This window comes from Podarcis melisellensis (genome assembly GCF_964234715.1).
Source record: "Podarcis melisellensis genome assembly, chromosome: 3".
NCBI lineage: Eukaryota > Metazoa > Chordata > Lepidosauria > Squamata > Lacertidae > Podarcis > Podarcis melisellensis.
In genome coordinates this window covers 99,419,859-99,438,405 of record NC_138530.1, presented here as the reverse complement: position 1 = coordinate 99,438,405, position 18,547 = coordinate 99,419,859, and the positions used below count along the sequence as shown (strand labels likewise).

Genomic DNA, 18,547 nt, shown 5'->3' with positions numbered 1-18,547 from the left:
TTTTTTTCAATAGAGAAAAGAGTTTATCTCTCAGCTCAAGTGTTTCAGTGGATAGAGCCTTTTTCTTTAAGCACAATGATGGATACAGATGTTGAGATGAAGGATTCTGCCATTATCTATAAACCTATTGCCAGCATATATGATGTGCTGTATTCTGTTGATGAGAATTTCATTTTCCCCATCCCCAACTATAAGCTGGCATGAACTTTCCCTGTTATTTTGGTGCATGAGCATTTCCCAATGTATTCCTATTTCCCAATGTAAACTAACAAGTAAATTTTCTGTGTATATATACATATACATATATATATATATATATATATATATATATATATATATATATATACACACACACACACACACACACACACCCATAACCTATGCTTCATAATCTATTATTCTACACTGTAAGCTGTTTATATAAAATATAAAATATTCATTGCAAATACTGATTAAATCAAACATTAAGAGCAAGCTAACTTTAAAATGCATTAGAATATAAATAAAAAACAACAACCAAAAACCAGTTATTAAAATCTACATAAGAAAAATTAAAGTACATGTTTTGGTAGGCTTGCATAAAAAAAAATAAGTATTTAGTAGGTGCAGGAAAAAATACAGTGAAGGTGCCTACCTAACATAAATGGACAAGGAGGAGTTCTAGAGAACAGGTACTGCCACATCAAAGAATCAATTCTGTGCGGGTGCAAAATGAACGTTATGTGACACTTGTAAAAGTGCTAGTTCTGTCGACTGGAGCAGGCCTGCAGTGTGCTAGGAGCTGTATAAGGTACAGGTATGAAACAAACAAACAAAAAGGTCACAGCTGAGGGAAGCTTAGGGACTGACAATTATGAAGGATGATAAGGATGCTAGCATGAAAAGACTATGTACAAACAGATGAAATGGGATATGCTGGCTTTTGTTTAAAACTAGTGTGTCTCAAAGAGGGAACCAATAGCAGTGAAGATGACCGTTTCAAGCATCAGGGAGTTTGGCTTTCATTATTTTAACTCTTCAAAGTTCCATTCTGAAAACACAGACCTTTTGAATTCAATGCATACAAAGATGGGAAGTATAATGGTAACACATCTGGTTTGCACTAGTCCAATAATTGCTGAATGGTTTACTGAGGGATATCAGTGTGCTGTACATCCTGGATAGCTCAGTTGCTTTGAGTGTACAGCTGATAACCCCAAGGTTGCAGGTTTGATCCCCGTTAAGGCACAGCTGCATATTCCTGCACTGCAGGGGGTTGGACTAGATGATCCTCAGGGTCCCTTCCAACTCCATGATTCTGTGAGTTCTATGAGCCACCAGCACTCATGAAGATGCCTATCCCATATCTGCGTGATTCGTTGTTCTTTCCTTTGTCCCTCCTGATCAGGCTATGCTGCCATATCCCTCCGCACCAGATCGAAGCATTAAATCACTCTGGATGCAGAGAAGCAACAAAATTATCTGCTCTCATATTCGCCTGTCTGTTGTACATCTGCATGAGTCGCTGTTCGAGGTTTGCATCCTCCCAATCTGGAATGTAAGGGAAGAGTGGCATCTGCAATAGTAGTAGAGACTATAGGCTCTTGTGCCTCCCTTGGCTTTTTTGGGAGGAAGGCTAGAATATAAAGTCAACAAATAAATAGATAGGCAAACGATGAGGGCGTGGCGGAGATCTTTCTTACACGCGCTAATAATCCCTTTTTGGTTGTTTTTTTTCCAACTAAGACTGAAATGTGTCTTTAATATTTATGAATTCGCTACAGAGAAAAATGAAGCCGCTAGATGGCAGCAGTGTCACATGTTTCTCGCAGATTTCCAGTTCGCAAAGCCTCCGTCCCGCTTGCCCCGCCAGCGAGAAAAGCAGCAACATTAATATATAAATATAAGCCTATTAACAGAGCTAGCCTATTTTGTTCAGTACCCACTCGTTGAACCAACGTACAACGAGGCAACAGCTTTCCATATTTTACCAAGAAAGAGAATTTATCACCAGTGATTAATTACAACCTCGAAACTCCTCCTCGCCATTGGTTTTGCTTCTGTCCTGTGATCCTTTGTATTTTAATTACCAGCACAGGTAGCTTCGGGCATTAATTAGGAAGTAAGGTTCTTTCTGCTGTGTTAAGTGGCTTTAGAATTTTCGACTTCTTCTGGCAAGAAACCAAGGAATCGCTTGGTTTACTCAGAAGCAAGCCCCACTGACTTCAATGGAGCTTACTCCCAGGGCACACAGGATCGCAGCTTCAGAGAGTTTTTAAGCAAACAAATCTGTTTTATTAGGAAAACAGAAAAGCTGACATTTCGTGGACTTAAAAAGGAACCACTGTAGTTTATGCCACAGAACGAAGGCTAGGTTGTTGTTGTTGTTTTTAGGCTCACGTTTAGAAGATGTCTTCTCAATACTGACATCAAAGAAATGGGTTTAAGAAATAGTTTTAAATGGCAGAAATTGATGAGGCCGGACATTGGGAATGGGAGAGTATTAGAACAGAGAAAAAGAAACGAGGTGCCAAGGCGACTTAGCTGTTTTGGTTTTTTCCCATTTTTCATTCTCTATTTTTGCCCTGACGGAGAGCTGGAAATGGACCTAAGGTAGCAAACGCATCAGAGGCTCTTTTAAGTGACTCCACTCCGAAACTCCTTTGAAATGGGGTCAGAGAACCCACTTCCAGCCCTTCCATGGGGAAATGGCCATATTGAAGATAAACTGAAGAACCCGACCTGTCCTGAAAGAACATCCTAAATGTCCCTTAAAATTATTTAGCTAGCGCTCAGAGAAGTAATTCAGGAGTGGGGCTTGCCCAGTCTTGCATTGCTCAAGTGATGCTGAAACAAGGATTGCTGGTTTGCACTTCCTGGGTCTGATGATCGGACTGTGTGTGAAGCCTGCATTGCTGTCCAAAAGAGATTCCCAAGCACGCCTTTTAGTGCGGGAAGTGTCATTTGTGAATGCTGCCAAGGAATAAGAGGAGCACCGTTTTTAAGTGCCCTTGCTGAACAGGGGCCTAACGAGCCTTGTCCATCGGATTTGGGAAACGGCTGTCTTCTTCGTCCTACGACAGCCACAGGTGGAAGGACACATGTTCAAATGCATAATTTGGGATCACTTCTTTCAGTATGGTCCGGGTGGAGCAGGCACCCATCTCCAAGCGAGTGATTTTTAGCACAGAGCCAAAGCCAAGTATTATTCCGGATTTCATAGAGTCATAGAGCTGGAGGGGACCACGAGGGTCATCTAATACGACCCGCTGCGATGCAAGAATCTTTTGCCCGACGTGGAACTCGAACCCACAACCCTGAGATGAAGAGTCTTGTGCTCTCCCGACTGAGCTATCCCAGTGGGTTTAGACACGCATACAAAAACACCCAGCATTGTGTGTGTGTGATGGTTGGGCTTCCTTGAAAGAAGCCCGTAGCCAAAGAAGATATGTTAGACCTAAGTTCAAGGTTGCCCACTGGCCATAGCTGTCGACGTTTCCCTTTTTAAAAGGGAAATTCCCTTATTCCAAATAGGATTCCTCACAAGAAAAGGGAAAAGTTGACAGCTATGCCACTGGCTCCCAGGTGTCCCTTGCTCTTTTTAAGGGAGGAGGGCACTCTTATTTAGATTGGATCCAGACCCTTGCAAACGGCCCCTTGGGCGACCCCAGGAGGACATTTCTCCTCAAAGACACCAAGCAAAGCCTGGGTTTGGGCTCCTGCTGTCGTTTAACCGACCAGGGGGAACCATTCCCTGCACTCCTGTAGCTGCGACTTCCCGCCTTTTACGCTTCACCAGCCGCCTCAAGGCGCCCAACGTGCGCCCTGCGAGGTAGGTCTGTCGGGATTCGGGAAGGCGAGAAGCGTGAGGGACGACGACGGGACGCCAGAGCGCATTTCGCAGCGCGGCGCGGGATTCCCGAGCGCGTTCCTCGTCCCGCCCCTCAGCCGGCGCGCGCGCTTTCTCTCTCCAGTTGCCCCCTCAACTGCCCCGTCGTCACCTGTGACTGGAAAAGAAGATTCCCAGCCACCGCCGCCACCTCCCTCAGCGGGGCGGAGGGGGGTTTTTTGAGGGGGGGGAGAGAAGAGAAGAGAGAAAACGATTCCCCTCGCTTTCCCACCCCCGTTTCGTGAGGGCTGCGAGAAGGCTGCTGCGGCTGCTTTGCCTTGGGCTTTGGCGGGTGCGCTCGCTCGCTCGCTCCTGCTGCCGCCGCTGCGCCGCTCCAGCCTCCTTCCCCTCTCTGTGGGAAGGGATGGTTGAGTCCAGCAGCAGCAGGAGCGGCGGCGGCGGCGGCGGCAGCGGCAGCAGCAGCTCCTTCTTGCGCTGCTAGCAGCCTGTCAAGCTTGCCGCGCTCTCCCGGCTCGGCTGCGTCCCTCAGCTTCTCCTCCTGGCCGTGAGGAGCAACCCGCTATTTCCATTTGGTTCTCTCCTCTCCCTCGCGCGCCTTTCTTTTTATTTGCCGCCGCCGCTGCCGTCCGCGTCTCCTCTGGCTTCCCTCCTCACTCGATGCCCGGCCGCGTCTCCTCCTCTCGCACCACCGCCGTCGCCACCTCTCCACGGTCTTCCTCGTCGTCGACGTCTCCGCTGTCTTGGGGCAGCTGGTGGTTTTCGCCTCAGACTCGGGAGAGCCGCTGGCGGAGGAGGCTCTCGCCGCTCCTCTCCCTCAGCCTGGTCTCCCCGCGCGCTCTCCGCCCCGCAGTGGCTCGCCGGCACTTGATGCTATGAGAAGGCGGCGAGCCGAGGCAACCAGCAGTCCTGCAGGAGGCGTCGAATGCTGCGCCGCCGCCGCCGCTGCCACTCGCGGCACCTGGAGCTCCCCTCGCTGCTGCTGCTGCCGCCGCCGACACCACCACCACCTCCTTCTCCTTCTCCTCCTCCGCCTGGCTTCGCCCTCTGGTGATTCTTTCGCCCCGCGGGCACTTCTGGCGAGGGAGGGAGCCCGCGCTCGCAGCTGAGAGGCGCCGCGGCGAGGTGCTCCGACCGACCGGTCAAGCAGCCAACCAACCAACCAACCGGCGTTGCAACCCCCCCCCCCCGTCCACCCCCACCCCGGGTCTCTGCCTGCCTCCTCCGAGCTCCCGCTCGCGCCTTTCCCTCTCTCTCTATGTGTGTGGAATAAACTGCAGACATGACTGCGTGGAGGCAATTCGAGGCTCGGCTGCTGGTGCTCTGCGCGGGGCTCGTCGCCGCAGCTCAGGGTAAGCCTTGCTGGTTTCTCCTTCTTTCCGTTACTTGAGGGGGGCTTCCTCCTTTTGTGTGTGTGTGTGTGGGGGGGGGGAGATTCTTCTACAGCCGACCCGACTGGAAGGAGGGGGGAAGGGGTGTCGTGCCTGTGCCAGCTCCCGGCTTTACCTCAGCGTGTATTCCCCCCCCCCCAATATATATATATATATATATATACACTGGTCAACGGCTCCACGCTCCCCTCGCCGTCGCCGCGCACACCCGGACCGTGGCATGCCTGGCACCTGCTCCCTCCCAGCTCCGCCGCTGGTGGTTCATGAAGGGAGGGTTATGTGGGGGTTGTTGCTGTTGTTTTTTGCTGGTGGTTTGTGGGGGGGGGGTGCGCTATGGGGGAGGAACTGCGCCGCCAGCGAAGGGAGCCTCCCGGGCTGGACGGGGGGGACCTTGCCCTCTCTCCTCGTCCGCACATGGGTGGTGATGTGGTGGTGGCTGGTACTTAACCGAGGGATGCTAAAGATAGCTTGGCTGGGCTGCCAAGTTCCTTCCCGCCTCCGCCTCCTCCTCCTCCTCCTCTGCCGCCTCCCCACCCTCAGACCCTCTCCTCTTCCTCCCCGAGATGGAAGGAAGCTCCGCTGCCAGCAAAGGCCAGCTAGGCACCTCGCCCGCCCTTCTGCTGCCCTGCTTTCCCAGAAGGAGGTGGCCGTGTGGTGTTCTCAGCCCTCGCCCACCCCACCCCTGGGATGGCTGAGACCTGTACTTTGTTCCTTGCAAGTTGCAGGGAGGCAGGGGAGGGAAGCAGGCTTGGAGGGGACCCAAGGATGTTCCTGATGGTCGGCATAGAAAAAGGTGGTGCTTATCTTGCCTGTAGTCCCTCTCTTCTCCCCCCACATCCAGGAATCTCCTTTCACCGTTTGTTTGTTTGTTTGCTTGCTTGGCATTCTCTTTCTCCTTGAAACCAAGGTGGGGCAGGATACCGGAGGGTTACACAACTTCTGCCTTGGCCCTAGCCCCACAACTTGCCTAGTTGCCCCTGAGACAACAAGGTCGGCTTTATTCACTTTGCCTCTCATTAGCCCGGGCCTTTTTCGTGTTGGCAAGGTGTGTGTGTGTGTTGTGGCTGCCTCTGGTGACAACACCTGCTTACTTCAAAACCTGTTTCTGTCTTGCTTCTGAAGCTCCCTCTTCCTCTTCAGGTGTCCTTACAAAGGGTAGGAGGGGGATATAGATAATTTCTTTTGCTATTTTTTTAATAAAATGAAAAAAATCCATTCAAGCATAACATATTAAAAACAGCTATTTCTCCCAAATCAACCTCTTCTTTTTTGCTGTCCCGATTTTATAGCAAATTATTGAAAACTCAGAGAGAGCAAAAACTTCAAAGTGACTAAAAGTGCTTGTGTCTGCCTCTCCTGTCTACTTCCTGTGTGAGTGTGTGTTCTGAATTATGACATGGTGCCACATTGTAAAGTAGTGGGGTCACTTTGCATAAGTGAGCATCCCGTTTAGATTCCCTCCCTCCTCTTTTTCTTCCTTCTTCTTTCCCTGAATTACTTTTAATCACTAGGCAGAGGTTAGAGGAAGGGTAAAAGGCAGGTGGCAACATCTCATCTCTGTTTCAATACACTGAGTTGTGCTAAGGCTTGCATAGTTTGGAGCAAGAAGAGCAAGTTGTGTTAATGAATGCACTAAAGCCCCATCACCACCCTGCCTTCAACCCCATCCCTGGAGCTGCCGCAGGTGACAAAGTGATGCCTGGCTCTTTGCTGCCTCTGATCTCATTTTACTCACTTTGAATAAAGAACAGAGGAACAGAAACATCTGACATATTTAGAAATCGTGCTGAAAGGCCAGCTCCTATAAAGACAAGGCTCGCCCTTGGAGCTATTCACACGCCATAGTAGGATTTTGCCCCCTTTCAGTCTACTGCGGCAACAGAGGTCTTTCTGTTTCATTCCATTTCCAAAAGTTGCTATATTTTCATCACACTCTGTCCTCCTCTACCACCCTTGACTCTGTGTCTTCTTAGCTGGGAGACAGCGTTTTTCTTTCCCCTGTGCAGCCCCAATTAGCCAAGGTTTTGCTTTGCCCTGCTATTGCTGCTTAATAATCCTGACACGTGTGTTTCATTTCAGTCCTTTGCCTCTGGATTGGGGTTTTTTGAGAAGTTGGATTTGAAAGAAGGACACAAATCCAGATCCTCTGGCAGATTCAGATTCTTTTAGCAGCTGCTAACAGCTGCCTGTGGCCAGGAGCACTGGAGGAATGGGGGGGGGGATTTGCCAGGAATGGACATACAATTGCAATCAAACGGGCTCATCCTGTGGCATCAAGGCAAATAATATGTTCTTGAGGCTGAGGAGAGGAGAGGGTGGGATAAGTTACAATCAATAGCACTATTGTCTCAGCTACAGCTGAGGACTTAGAGTTCTGACTCACTTATTAAACACACTGTTGCTGGTTCTTGACATTTGCCATTTTAGCATTTTCCTTAAAAAAGAAAAGAAAAGCTGACATTGTGTATGAAACGCTGAGTCTGGTTCATGCTTAGAAAGCACTGCTCAGATGTATTCAGCTAATCCATAAAGTGGGCTTTGGGCAGTACCTTTGGTGATGCAAGAGTTAAGATTAATTTAGCTGTGCATTATTTTAATATGGGGAGGGGGAAAATAGGCTGCAATCTTACGTAGCACTGGATCCAGACAATAAGCAGAAGAAGAAAAGAAGAAGAAGAAACAGCAGTGACGTTTGACTCCTTCCCACTGCTACCTTTTAGATTCCAAAGCTTTAAAGCACTCGCATCTATATTTAGCATAATGTAAACCTACATTTGGAACGAGGTGTACTGCTTACAGAGAGAGTGACTGAAAAATAACTATCACCTAGTAACAGATCAGCGTTGGTTTTCTAAGCACATAACATCTTAATTAGCAGTGCCCAGCAACTCTTTATTTTAACTGCCCCATGGAGAGGAATTAATTTGCTTTTTTTATTGACAGAGATTCTATGATGAAGAATCCAAAGTGCTACATTTCCATGGAGAAGTGTGTGTGTGTTTGTGTGTGTGTGTTATATGTAATGTTCTCTTTGTCTTTCCTGACAAGACAAGTATATTTATCACTAACATTCCTGCCACACACACACACTATATGTGTAGGTCAAATCCCATAACCTATTGAACAGTTGCACATAAGTTCCTTCCCAAATAAAATGCTTTTAAAAGGGTTCTTGTGGTTCATTTTCATTTTTCTTTAGCTAAAAATCTATAGAAATCTGTCTTTAGCCTATTGGCTTTCTTCCGGTAACTTTCTTGAAGCCAAAACCAGAATCCAAATGCATATTTACTTGTAAGTAGGTCTTATTGAGCTAGGATAATTTACTTTAAATATGGTTAGGATAGGGCTATGAGCTCTACATATTCGGTTAAAATTGTTCAGGAATGCATCTCTGCTTTCAATGCCAGCAATCCCCATCCATGTGATTTAAAGCATGCATATACCCTCCTTTTTGGCAGGAGGGAAAAAAATAAATAGGGAGGCCTATATGTTTCCACCGCTGTACTAAAAAGAAAAAGAAAAGAAAAAGTAGAAATCCTCCTCTCTAACCTCACCTCTGTCACAGCAATAAGGTACGCACTACTTGCTAATTATAAGGAACAGAGGGGAATTAAGGTTACATGAGTGCAGCTTTGCTTCCAGTAATTAATAGGGTTCTTGATAGGTACAAGAAGCTGCAAAGAAGCATATAACTTGGAAGCAAGGAGTAAAAGTTGCTTCTTGTGATTTTTAAATGGGATTAAAAAGGTGTGTGCATTTTTGGTTGTTGCTTTGTACTACGTTTCCATTGTTACTGGATTTTTGGAAAGCAAACGTTTCTTGAGAAGGGAGCTACTCTGTGTTGATTTGGGGAATAATATTTTTTTTCTTATGAAAGGAAGGGGGGACCACACCTATTTTACATGCTATAACTTGCCTTTCTCCATCATGGTACTGGGACTGGGAGAAAGCACCCATAGTTAATGCAATGTGGTCCACTGCTTGGGAAAATATCCAGATTTCCTCTCCTTGATCACATGCACCTTGAAGATTTTATTTAATTCAATAGCTTGGCTCAGATCCTCATCAGGTCTTATTTTTTTACGTGTTGGGCTGATAAAATGAGGCAATTATTATTGCATGTAAATAGATAGTCCAGATAACTCCTCTGACTGAGTAGAAAGGTGTGCCCATTGGGGCTTGGGATTTCTCTCCACCAAACTGCAGGTCATTGTGACATGCCAAGCCGCTTAAGAAAGAATGCCCTCTCATCTTCCTCACTCATCATAGTCATCATTTACCACAACCACACCTCCAAGTAATCCAGCCAATGTCTTGTGCATGGTCTATACTAACATAGAAGGGTGTTGTTTCTTGATGGCTATTTGCTCAGTATTAAATTTAGGAGGTTTGACTTAAGAAGCTGTCCTGCAAACGTAAGGTTATGGCTGGGGTTACGGTGCTTATATCACACTCCAGCCAAACCAAAGTAGTATAGCCACTTAATGAAGATTGTGAACTAATAATATTCACAGGGGTGGGTGGGAAGGTAGGTTTCTTTGATTTAAAAAATAAATAAATGTCCTAGTTTCCTTTTCCTTTTTACACTTCCCAAGATCTGTAATTGTATTTTATTATTTTATGTACTGTGGCTTGCCATTGTTTTATTGATTATAGTTTAGAAATTATTTATTGTAACTGTTGAGTGGATTTCTGTTTAACTTTTATATATTATTATTATTATTTAATACTATTCTAATGATGGTTGAATGTTACTTTTTTGATGTAGGTTGCCTATTTTAAAGTCATGTTTTATTATAACATTTTTGTATTGCATTAGATTGTTTTAAGATGTACATTTTTTGTTTCTTCAGTTTGTAAGCCGCCTTGAATATTGTAAGATAGAAAGACGGTATACATTTTTTATTTAAAAATGATGATGATAAGATAGTTTTCTTCAGATGAAGAGGGAAATGTAATACCATAAGTAGCATTCTGTGACTTCATTTCATCACTGCTTCCAGGACATCTGACCAGCTGTTCTGCAAAATGGTTAAGTTCGTTTCAATAATAATAATAATAATAATAATAATAATAATAATAATAATAATAATTTATTTATTTATACCCTGCCCATCTGGCTGAGTTTCCCCAGCCACTCTGGGCGGCTCCCAATCAAGTATTAGTTGTTGCATGCATTTAAAGAGACTTGCTTCAAGTCTGTTAAATATATCGCTACTTACGGAAAGACCTTGTAGTAGAAATAAAGTCTTCCAAAGCAGATCATATAATATTGTAGGCACAGAAGGATTAGTTCCGAAAGTCATTTGTTCATGCTGGTAGTCAAGGACCTTAATCCTACTGATAAACGTAACTATAATGCTGCTCAGGCAGTGGTTTGTCTGAATGTTAGCAATAGAGATAAAGGTACAACCACCAGGGGTGTTGCGTAGTGCATAACTCTTCTTCTCCATATCTAACTTTCACAGTGAGACATTGCCTTGTTTTTCTCACATGGGCGTGCCCTATGGACCAGGTGTGTAAATCTGCATCTCACACCCTCAGCTGAAAATTCTCCTGCTCCCAGCCCTGCACTGTGTGATCATAAGAGAAAGAAATTATGCCACCTCTTATCTAGCACAGAAACCGCTTTGTAGCCACATTCTCCTAATTCACAACTCATTATCCAGATACCAGCTATTCAGATGTCTCCCTTGTTAAAGTTTGGCCTGTGTATGGAAACATCTTATGGGAAATAAATGTAGCAAGCCTGTCCTGCTCTGCTACCTATCAGAAGCCTTTCTAATGCGAGTGCCACTTAAAAAGAGCTCAGTTTTGTGCTATGGGCATGTCTACACAATAGTCTTAATGGGTTTAGCAGTCATTTCATTTGCTACATACACACAGACAGACATAAAAAAGAGAAAGGGGAAATGGAGGAAGGAGTAAACAGGGGAAGAATGTACAGTTGATAGTTAAAATAGTATAAAACCAATATAAACAACTAGTGTAAAACCAATATAAATTACTAGTGTAGATATATAATGTTGATTACATCATGGTGGTCAAGGTGCCCTTTGGAGGTCATAGTTGAGAGGATTCTTGACCATTTTGTCCAATCCTGTGTTCAGTTCATAATCTGCAATGGAGGAGGCAGATACAGTACCCCTTCCTGACGGTTGTCTGGACTCTTTTCCAGTAGTTCCAGCAACACTCACCACATCCTGAGGCAGTCCATTCCACTCCTAACTTTCTCTTAATATTTAGCTGAAATCTGCTTCCTTGCAGTTTTTGCCATTTTCCTAGTCCTGCCTTCTGGAAAAACATAGACAAGAAGTCAGCTCCTTATTGTGTGTGACAGCCGTGTGTGTGTGTGTGTGTGTGTGTGTGTGTGTGTGTAACATTACCATTGCCCCTCTCCTTTTAATATTCTTTTCTCCAAGCTAAACACCCAACTCTCTCAACTGTTCTTCATAGCAGTTGGTTTCCAGATTCCTCGCCATTCTGATTGTCCTCCTCTGAACATGCTTCAGTTGGTCAAGGTCCTTCTTAAAGTACCCAGAACTGACCAGCACAGAGTAGAATGAAATGATTACTTATCACAATTTGGACACCATGCACCTATTTATGCATCCAAAGACTGCAAGGTTCTTTATAGCCACGTTGCAAAACTGTTTCATGTTTGGCTTATGATGAATCAATACACCTTTGGCATGTAAGGTGTGTGTGGGGGGGGGTCTCCTCTCCCTTCTATATTTGTGGCAATGATTCTTAGCTCCTAAATGCAGGTACAGATTCATATCTGTTGAATCTCATCTTGTGGGTTTCAATATATCAAGACCATCATGAATCTTTCTTCCCCTCTCCCCAGCAGCTCAATGTATACCCCCCAAAAAATTAGCTCTGGTGGGCTGGGGCTGGAGTAAATTTTGTGATGGTTTCTTAAGAATAGGAAAGAAATGAGATCTCTGCTAGTAGGAATGAATTCTTCTGGAATTCACTTTCTTGTGCAGACATCTGACTCAGAGCTAGTCAATTTGGTACCCTCTAGATGTGACTGAACTCCAATTTCCACCTGTTCCAGCCAGCTTGACCAATGGTCAGGGGGTAATGGGAGCTGCAGAGGGGACATCTGGTAGAAACCTCTAAATCTAACTGAACCTGAGAAGTGCATAAAAGGATATATAGTAAAAATGTTTCGGATCTGATAAGTGACCTGTCTTCCATACTGTTATTTGAAAAGGTAATTTTAAATCATCACTGCAGTTATTTTCTCTTCCATCTCCCACAGAATATACAAAACAAGCAGATTTTACACATTATTCCTGATGCCAAGTTTCAATGAAAAGCAGGGAAGTGAATATCCTTCTTCAGCTAAGAGTCAGGCTCCGGAACACACATACATGTGTTCCAGCTTATTTTCAAAGAACAAGTTTTTGTGTACCCTTTGCTTGCTGCTATCACTTTGTCAAAATAATGACTGGAACTACAACAACTTAAGGTTCCCCGCCATGCTTAATGCCTACTCATATATATGGGTGGAAAAAGCTTTATGTGTTGTATTCTCATTGCTTCTAGAGTAGTGGTTCCCATACTGTGAGGCTGTTTTCTTAAGTGGGATTCAAATAAGCACAGAGACTATGAGGGAAGAGAGGGAAGCTTCATTTTCTGTCACTGTTTGGTTCTGGAGTTGCCAAAATTGAGATCTACTCTTTAATATATCGGTTCAATACAACGTAGCTATTCATGCAGTTCAGAGTAGCAGCAGTCTAGGCGGGGAGTGGGGGAAAGAGAAAGAAAATAAGAAGCAAACAAGTTTTTTTTATATACAGGTCTTTTTACTTCCTTTTATACATTTTTTTAAAAAAATAAAATAAAATAAATCTGTCTTTTCTATGGCACAAATCCATTTAAATGCTCATGAATACAGTAGTGGGGTAGGGCTCCAATCTGAAATACATTTTATTTTATTTTGTACCTGCAGAGGACTCATAACCCAGTTTCAATCAGACTGGACAAATAAGCACTGATCTCTCTTTTTAAAAGAAAAACGTATTGCTATTTTAATTTTGTTATCTATTTTAATTATAATTTATATGTCTCGTTGGTTTATATTTCAGTATAGTTTTTAGCTGTTTTGTAAGTCGCCTCAGTCTTTGGAGATGATGAATTATAAATACATAAATAAAGTGACCTGTTTTTTTCTTGATTAGCAAGTTCTATAAAATATTTGCTGCAGTGTTTCCAAGAGCGATACCTATATAGACAAATTACATGAACTATATCTGATGTGATGATTGTGATGTACTATGGTAACATTTGTGAATTGTCTGCTGGTACAAATCAAAACAAACAAAAACTGACGTAAGTTCTTATCAGAACATGCAGTATTCCTCTTATTTTCAACGAACACATTTCACAGTACAGTATTAACATAGATCCGCAGTTGTGGCCCTTTGTTAAGAGCAAGACAGCTGAATCTCATTCTTCTATTATGACATTTGGGAATTGTAGGTTCTACAGCAGGCTTCCTCAACCTCGGCCCTTTATCTGTTTTTGGCCTATAACTTCCATGATCCCTAGCTAGCAGGACCAATGGTCAGGGATGATGGGAATTGTAGTCTCAAAACATCTGGAGAATTGAGGTTGAGAAAGCCTGTTCTACAGCTTATGGTTTTTAAAAAAGTTCTGTTGACATTCGAAATCTGGCAATATAGGAGAGGTACGTTTTAGGATGAAAAATTTGGAGTAGAAACGATAATAAATGGCTTGTTTTGAATGACAAATCTATGAATAATTTTAGGTAGTTCACAGGTGTTGTGTATTTTCCTTCCATAGCCTTTGTTGGGGTGGTTTTGGGGAAAATAGGCATCTGTGCTGCATATGTTGAGAAAGTGTTGTATTAGGTCAAGGGGCACACCTAGTATGTGCCATACTCATGATTTTTGTAATATGTTTGTAGCTTTGTGCAATTTAAAAAGTGTTTATCTTTCAAGTATGTCAATAGGTAAGAAGTTATGTTAGGGCGAAGAAATCCTAGGATATGAGTAGAAAAGAGTTTGAGGGAAATGAGTGGAGTGGAAAACATATCAGAGAAAAGTAAGGGTTTGAGATTCAAGGGACTTTTACGTATATTTGCTGAATTTCCTCCCCACCCCCATAGGAACTGGAATGTCAGAGCTTGTGTGAGCATGAAAAACCCTTAACACAACATGTTAAACCCAAAAAGTTATTTGTTGAATCTTAGAACCGTAGCTCATCACTTGTTAACTGGAGAGCATATTTATTTTATTTTTTGAATTTATATACCACCTTATACCCAGAGGTCTCAGGGTGTTTCACAAAAATGCATTTTGAGATCATTTGAAACTGGAAGGCATATATATATATATTTCAGGAGGAGAACTAGGTTTAATTTGTCTCATATTTATGTTTATAATGATAAGTACAAGTCTCTTGACTAATGAGAATGTTGCTAATGATTTGTTTTCAAGGACACAGCTGCACAAAAATCACAAATTCTTGCAATGGCAGGAATACTCTAATTGGAGGTATAATCATTAAATGTGATTTCCTACAGTCCTTCAGTTACCATACAATTTCTGCCATCTGTCTTTGTTTAAAGCTAGGTAGCTACTTTGTGCACCTTTACCTTCATAGGCAAATATTTGCTAAATTAGGAAGCAATAAAATATGCAGCATGATCCCCACACCAGTGAAAATACATAATGTACCAATCCCAACAAGACTGGGATTCAGTGCCACAAAATAATTATGTCTCATTATATTAAGTCAAGCTAGTATGTTATGGATAATATTACAAGCTTATATGTAGCATGAGAAGTTGAGGAGAGTGATCATGGTTTATAACTTCATTTTAGCTTGGTTGTGAATTAAAAAGACCCTACTCCTGCACTAATTAATTTGAATAGCTGTACAGTGGCCACCAAACTGAGCTTCCACCAGATCCGAAAGGCAAGGGAAGGCAGGGAGGAAGTGTTTCATTATTGTGATGCTACCACAGAGATGCTTTATATGTGACAAACCTACCAATTCAGAAAAGAATGAGAGTCCCCTCAACAGCAATGTCGGTAGGCTTCCCTGAAAATTAATAGAAAAGCATAAAGCTGAATATAACAATGGGAAATTCTAGTGTACATGAACTATCACCAACAAATCATGGCTTGAGTTGAATCTGGGAGCAACTTTAAATGTTACTGCCATTTCATAGAAAATACCTGTGAAGTCACCATCTACTCAGTTACAACTTAACAGCTGTTTTGAATTGAAAATATGCTAATACAACCAATGTGATTTTTCTTTGAACATATGGATATTGTGGTAATGTTCCGAAGAGCCGTGGGAGATGGTGAAGGGGGTCATTTCAACCTAATTTGTAATCATAACAACATCAATAGTGCAAACCTATACAAGTCTTGTTCAAATGGAATACTGTAGATACTTAACTGGGAACACATCCCATTGAAATTAGTAGTACTGATTTCTGAGTATATATGCATGGAATAGTGGGATTGTGCTCACAGCCTAGTGTAACACATTAGAATTGCTGACTGGTAGAGATGCTTGTAATTCATAACATGAGGGAAAGGAGAAGGGGCTACTACAGTTGTGGCATTGCAAAGTATTTACTGCAACTCCCCTTTTGCTTTTGTGTCAGATTCAGTAGGGGAATCTTATGTGCTGACCTACTTTTCTCCAGAACTTGCAAGTGGAAGTCAAAACATATTCTATTTGGGAGCTTGGATATTTTGTAAAACTACCCTTATACTGGCTTACTATTATAATTTTTTTATTGAGAGCTGTGTGTGAATCTAAAAATAAATGCATGTTCCCACCATTTTCTCCAGCAGTTGTTAAAATAAGGGTAAATATACATGTTCAAAGGCCTAAACTGGTGAACTTCGCAATTAGGAAGCAGCCAACTTTTATTAGGTTCTCATCGCACACAATCCAACAGCACCCTTTCATTCATGGAATGGGATTGGATTCAGCAGAGGTTATTTTGGCAATTTCCCATAAAATGGTACTAAGTCCTGCACACTATTGGATGGCCCCAAATCCTCCTGTGTTGATTTGGGTGGCCTCAGAGGATCAGAGGATAAGATGAATTGGTTTCTTCCTTCATGAACAGGAGCCTTTGCTGGATCAAAGCCCCTTTTCATGAATGGAAGGACATAATTAAATCTAGCTCATTGATCCAATATAGGCATTTGGTTTGAGGGTATGGAGTAGGAATATCATAGCTTTACTGGATATTTGACAAATCTCTAGTACTACTCAGCAACTATAAGGATTCCACAGTGAGTGATCATCTCTATCTGTGTTTTTGTTGTTTGGAAAATGAAATAAACTTTAGTGCATTTATATTTCCAACACTGAACTATGTGGTGCTAGTCTATTAGGGTAGTTGAAAAGATATAAGGGTGGAGCTTAGCAAAACAGCTTCGCTGTGAAATATGTTAGACGATGAAGGCAGGAGCTACTGTTCCATCTACAGCTGTACTCTGTATGGAGGGAGACCAACAGTTTTAGTGGGGAGGATATATATGATATTCCCTTTAATACTACTAGACTTTTGCAAATGCTGCTATGCCATTCTGCCAAATGTGCAAATTTTCCCCAGATTCTTAATATTCCTTTCCCATTCCTCAGGTGGGCGTATCATCTGATGATCAGCAACAGCCCCTCACTGTGTGTGAAGTGCGCACAACATTGGTTGCCACTTCTCAGCTGAAAGAGAGGAGCGTACTATTAATTAGTTGGAACTGTGAAGCCTTAGAGAGAGAACAATGATGATATACTAGGCTTCAAAATGTTTTAAACTGGGGATCAGAAAATTCATCCTACAGGGATCAAAACTGGCCTCTTACACAATAGTAGCCGGCTGCCCCACTTCAAGTTGCTATGTCAGTTTTCTGGAGAAAGTGATAACTATGACTGTGTGATTTGCTGACAATATACTCTGGGATTAGAATGATGTGCCATCTTCAATCCTCTCTTCTAGCAGCTATCCTGCACACCTTGCTACGAAATTACACATGCAAAAACTGAGATATGATTGAAATATTTTCTGGGCCCTTTACACAGCAGATGTGAATGTAATCTGCCTGCCTGTTTTTAAATAAATCCATGTTAGGTAGTACTCACAGCTAGGCACAATGTTCATTTTGGAACCATGCTATGCAAATTGGATTTCCTGGCCGTGGAGGTTTAAATACAGAGAACCTAATCCGAAGTCCACAGAACCCAACAGAAATATTCTTCTTGCCTTTAATGGGTTTCAGGCCCTTTAATGCATCCACTTATCCAAGTAGAAAAATATAAGTCTAAATGTATGCTCAAGCCAAACACTGATGCTAACAGCATATCAAATTAATATTTGATGCTATGGAAATGGACAGAAAACGTCCTGCACATCATAGACGTACTGTATTAGGAAGCTGTTGACCAACTTGAAATGTATCATTTGCTCTCTGTGGTGTTCACTGGCTTTTGATTTGTTTGCTTTTGAAGAGAGATTAACCTTTAATTGCTTTCTTTAGTAACATTTAGTAAAAAACACACACACAACAACTGATAGAATGGAGATGATCTCTGCAAACAGGAAAGATTTCCTCAACTCAGGTTGCCATAGCAATTGAATTTCTCTCCCACCACCACAACTGTTAAGAGATGTGAATCCTCCGTTCCCTTATCTTAAGCAAGACCAAACTGAACATTTTTGCATTTTAAAATGATTCAAAACGAACATGAAACAAGGTGTTGTTCACATATGGCCCTTATGGAAGTAGCATCATGTGGCATTCAGTATGAATTGCTTAACAATAAGTTTCTCATTCAAAGTCAAAACAACTCTCTATCCTTGGTCCTGCCCCCACCACCAATTTGGCAGATGGGAACTATTCTTAACATCTACCTATCTGACTCCATCGCTAGAGTTTTAATCCTGTACATACTAACTTGGACTCAGTGGAACTTACTTCTGACTAGGCACAGATTCCCTCCTTGCTGTTTGGCATCATTTATAAAAGGATGCTGCACTTGAATTATTTTATTAATGATATTGTTTGAGGCTCAATTTCTCAATGTTTTGTTAAAGGCTGTGTGTGCAGTTTTACATTTAAATACTGTTGTACTAAAAAGGGGGGGGGGAATAAGAATAATGGCACTAATCATAAGTAATAGTTACCATAGAACTGACAGGCAAACTTACAAGTATAATTTTGATCTCCATGACAATATTTTATCTTGCTACTTTATGTTTTAAGGGAATTACACTACAGAAGGATTACAGAACAAAGGAGAGCTAATCATTTTATTTCTTCTACAG

General features: G+C 42.6%; 1 protein-coding gene across 1 annotated transcript in view; it reads left to right on the top strand.

The window, feature by feature from the left end:
- Positions 1 to 3,698: 3,698 nt before the first annotated feature.
- Positions 3,699 to 18,547, top strand: part of LOC309367252 (CUB and sushi domain-containing protein 1-like) — a 401,610-nt gene continuing 386,761 nt past the window's right edge. The window contains exon 1 of the mRNA XM_081906663.1: positions 3,699 to 5,178. Within this exon, the coding sequence (XP_081762789.1) occupies positions 5,109 to 5,178 (70 nt within the window). The 5' untranslated portion in view covers positions 3,699 to 5,108. The remainder of the gene's footprint in view (positions 5,179 to 18,547) is intronic.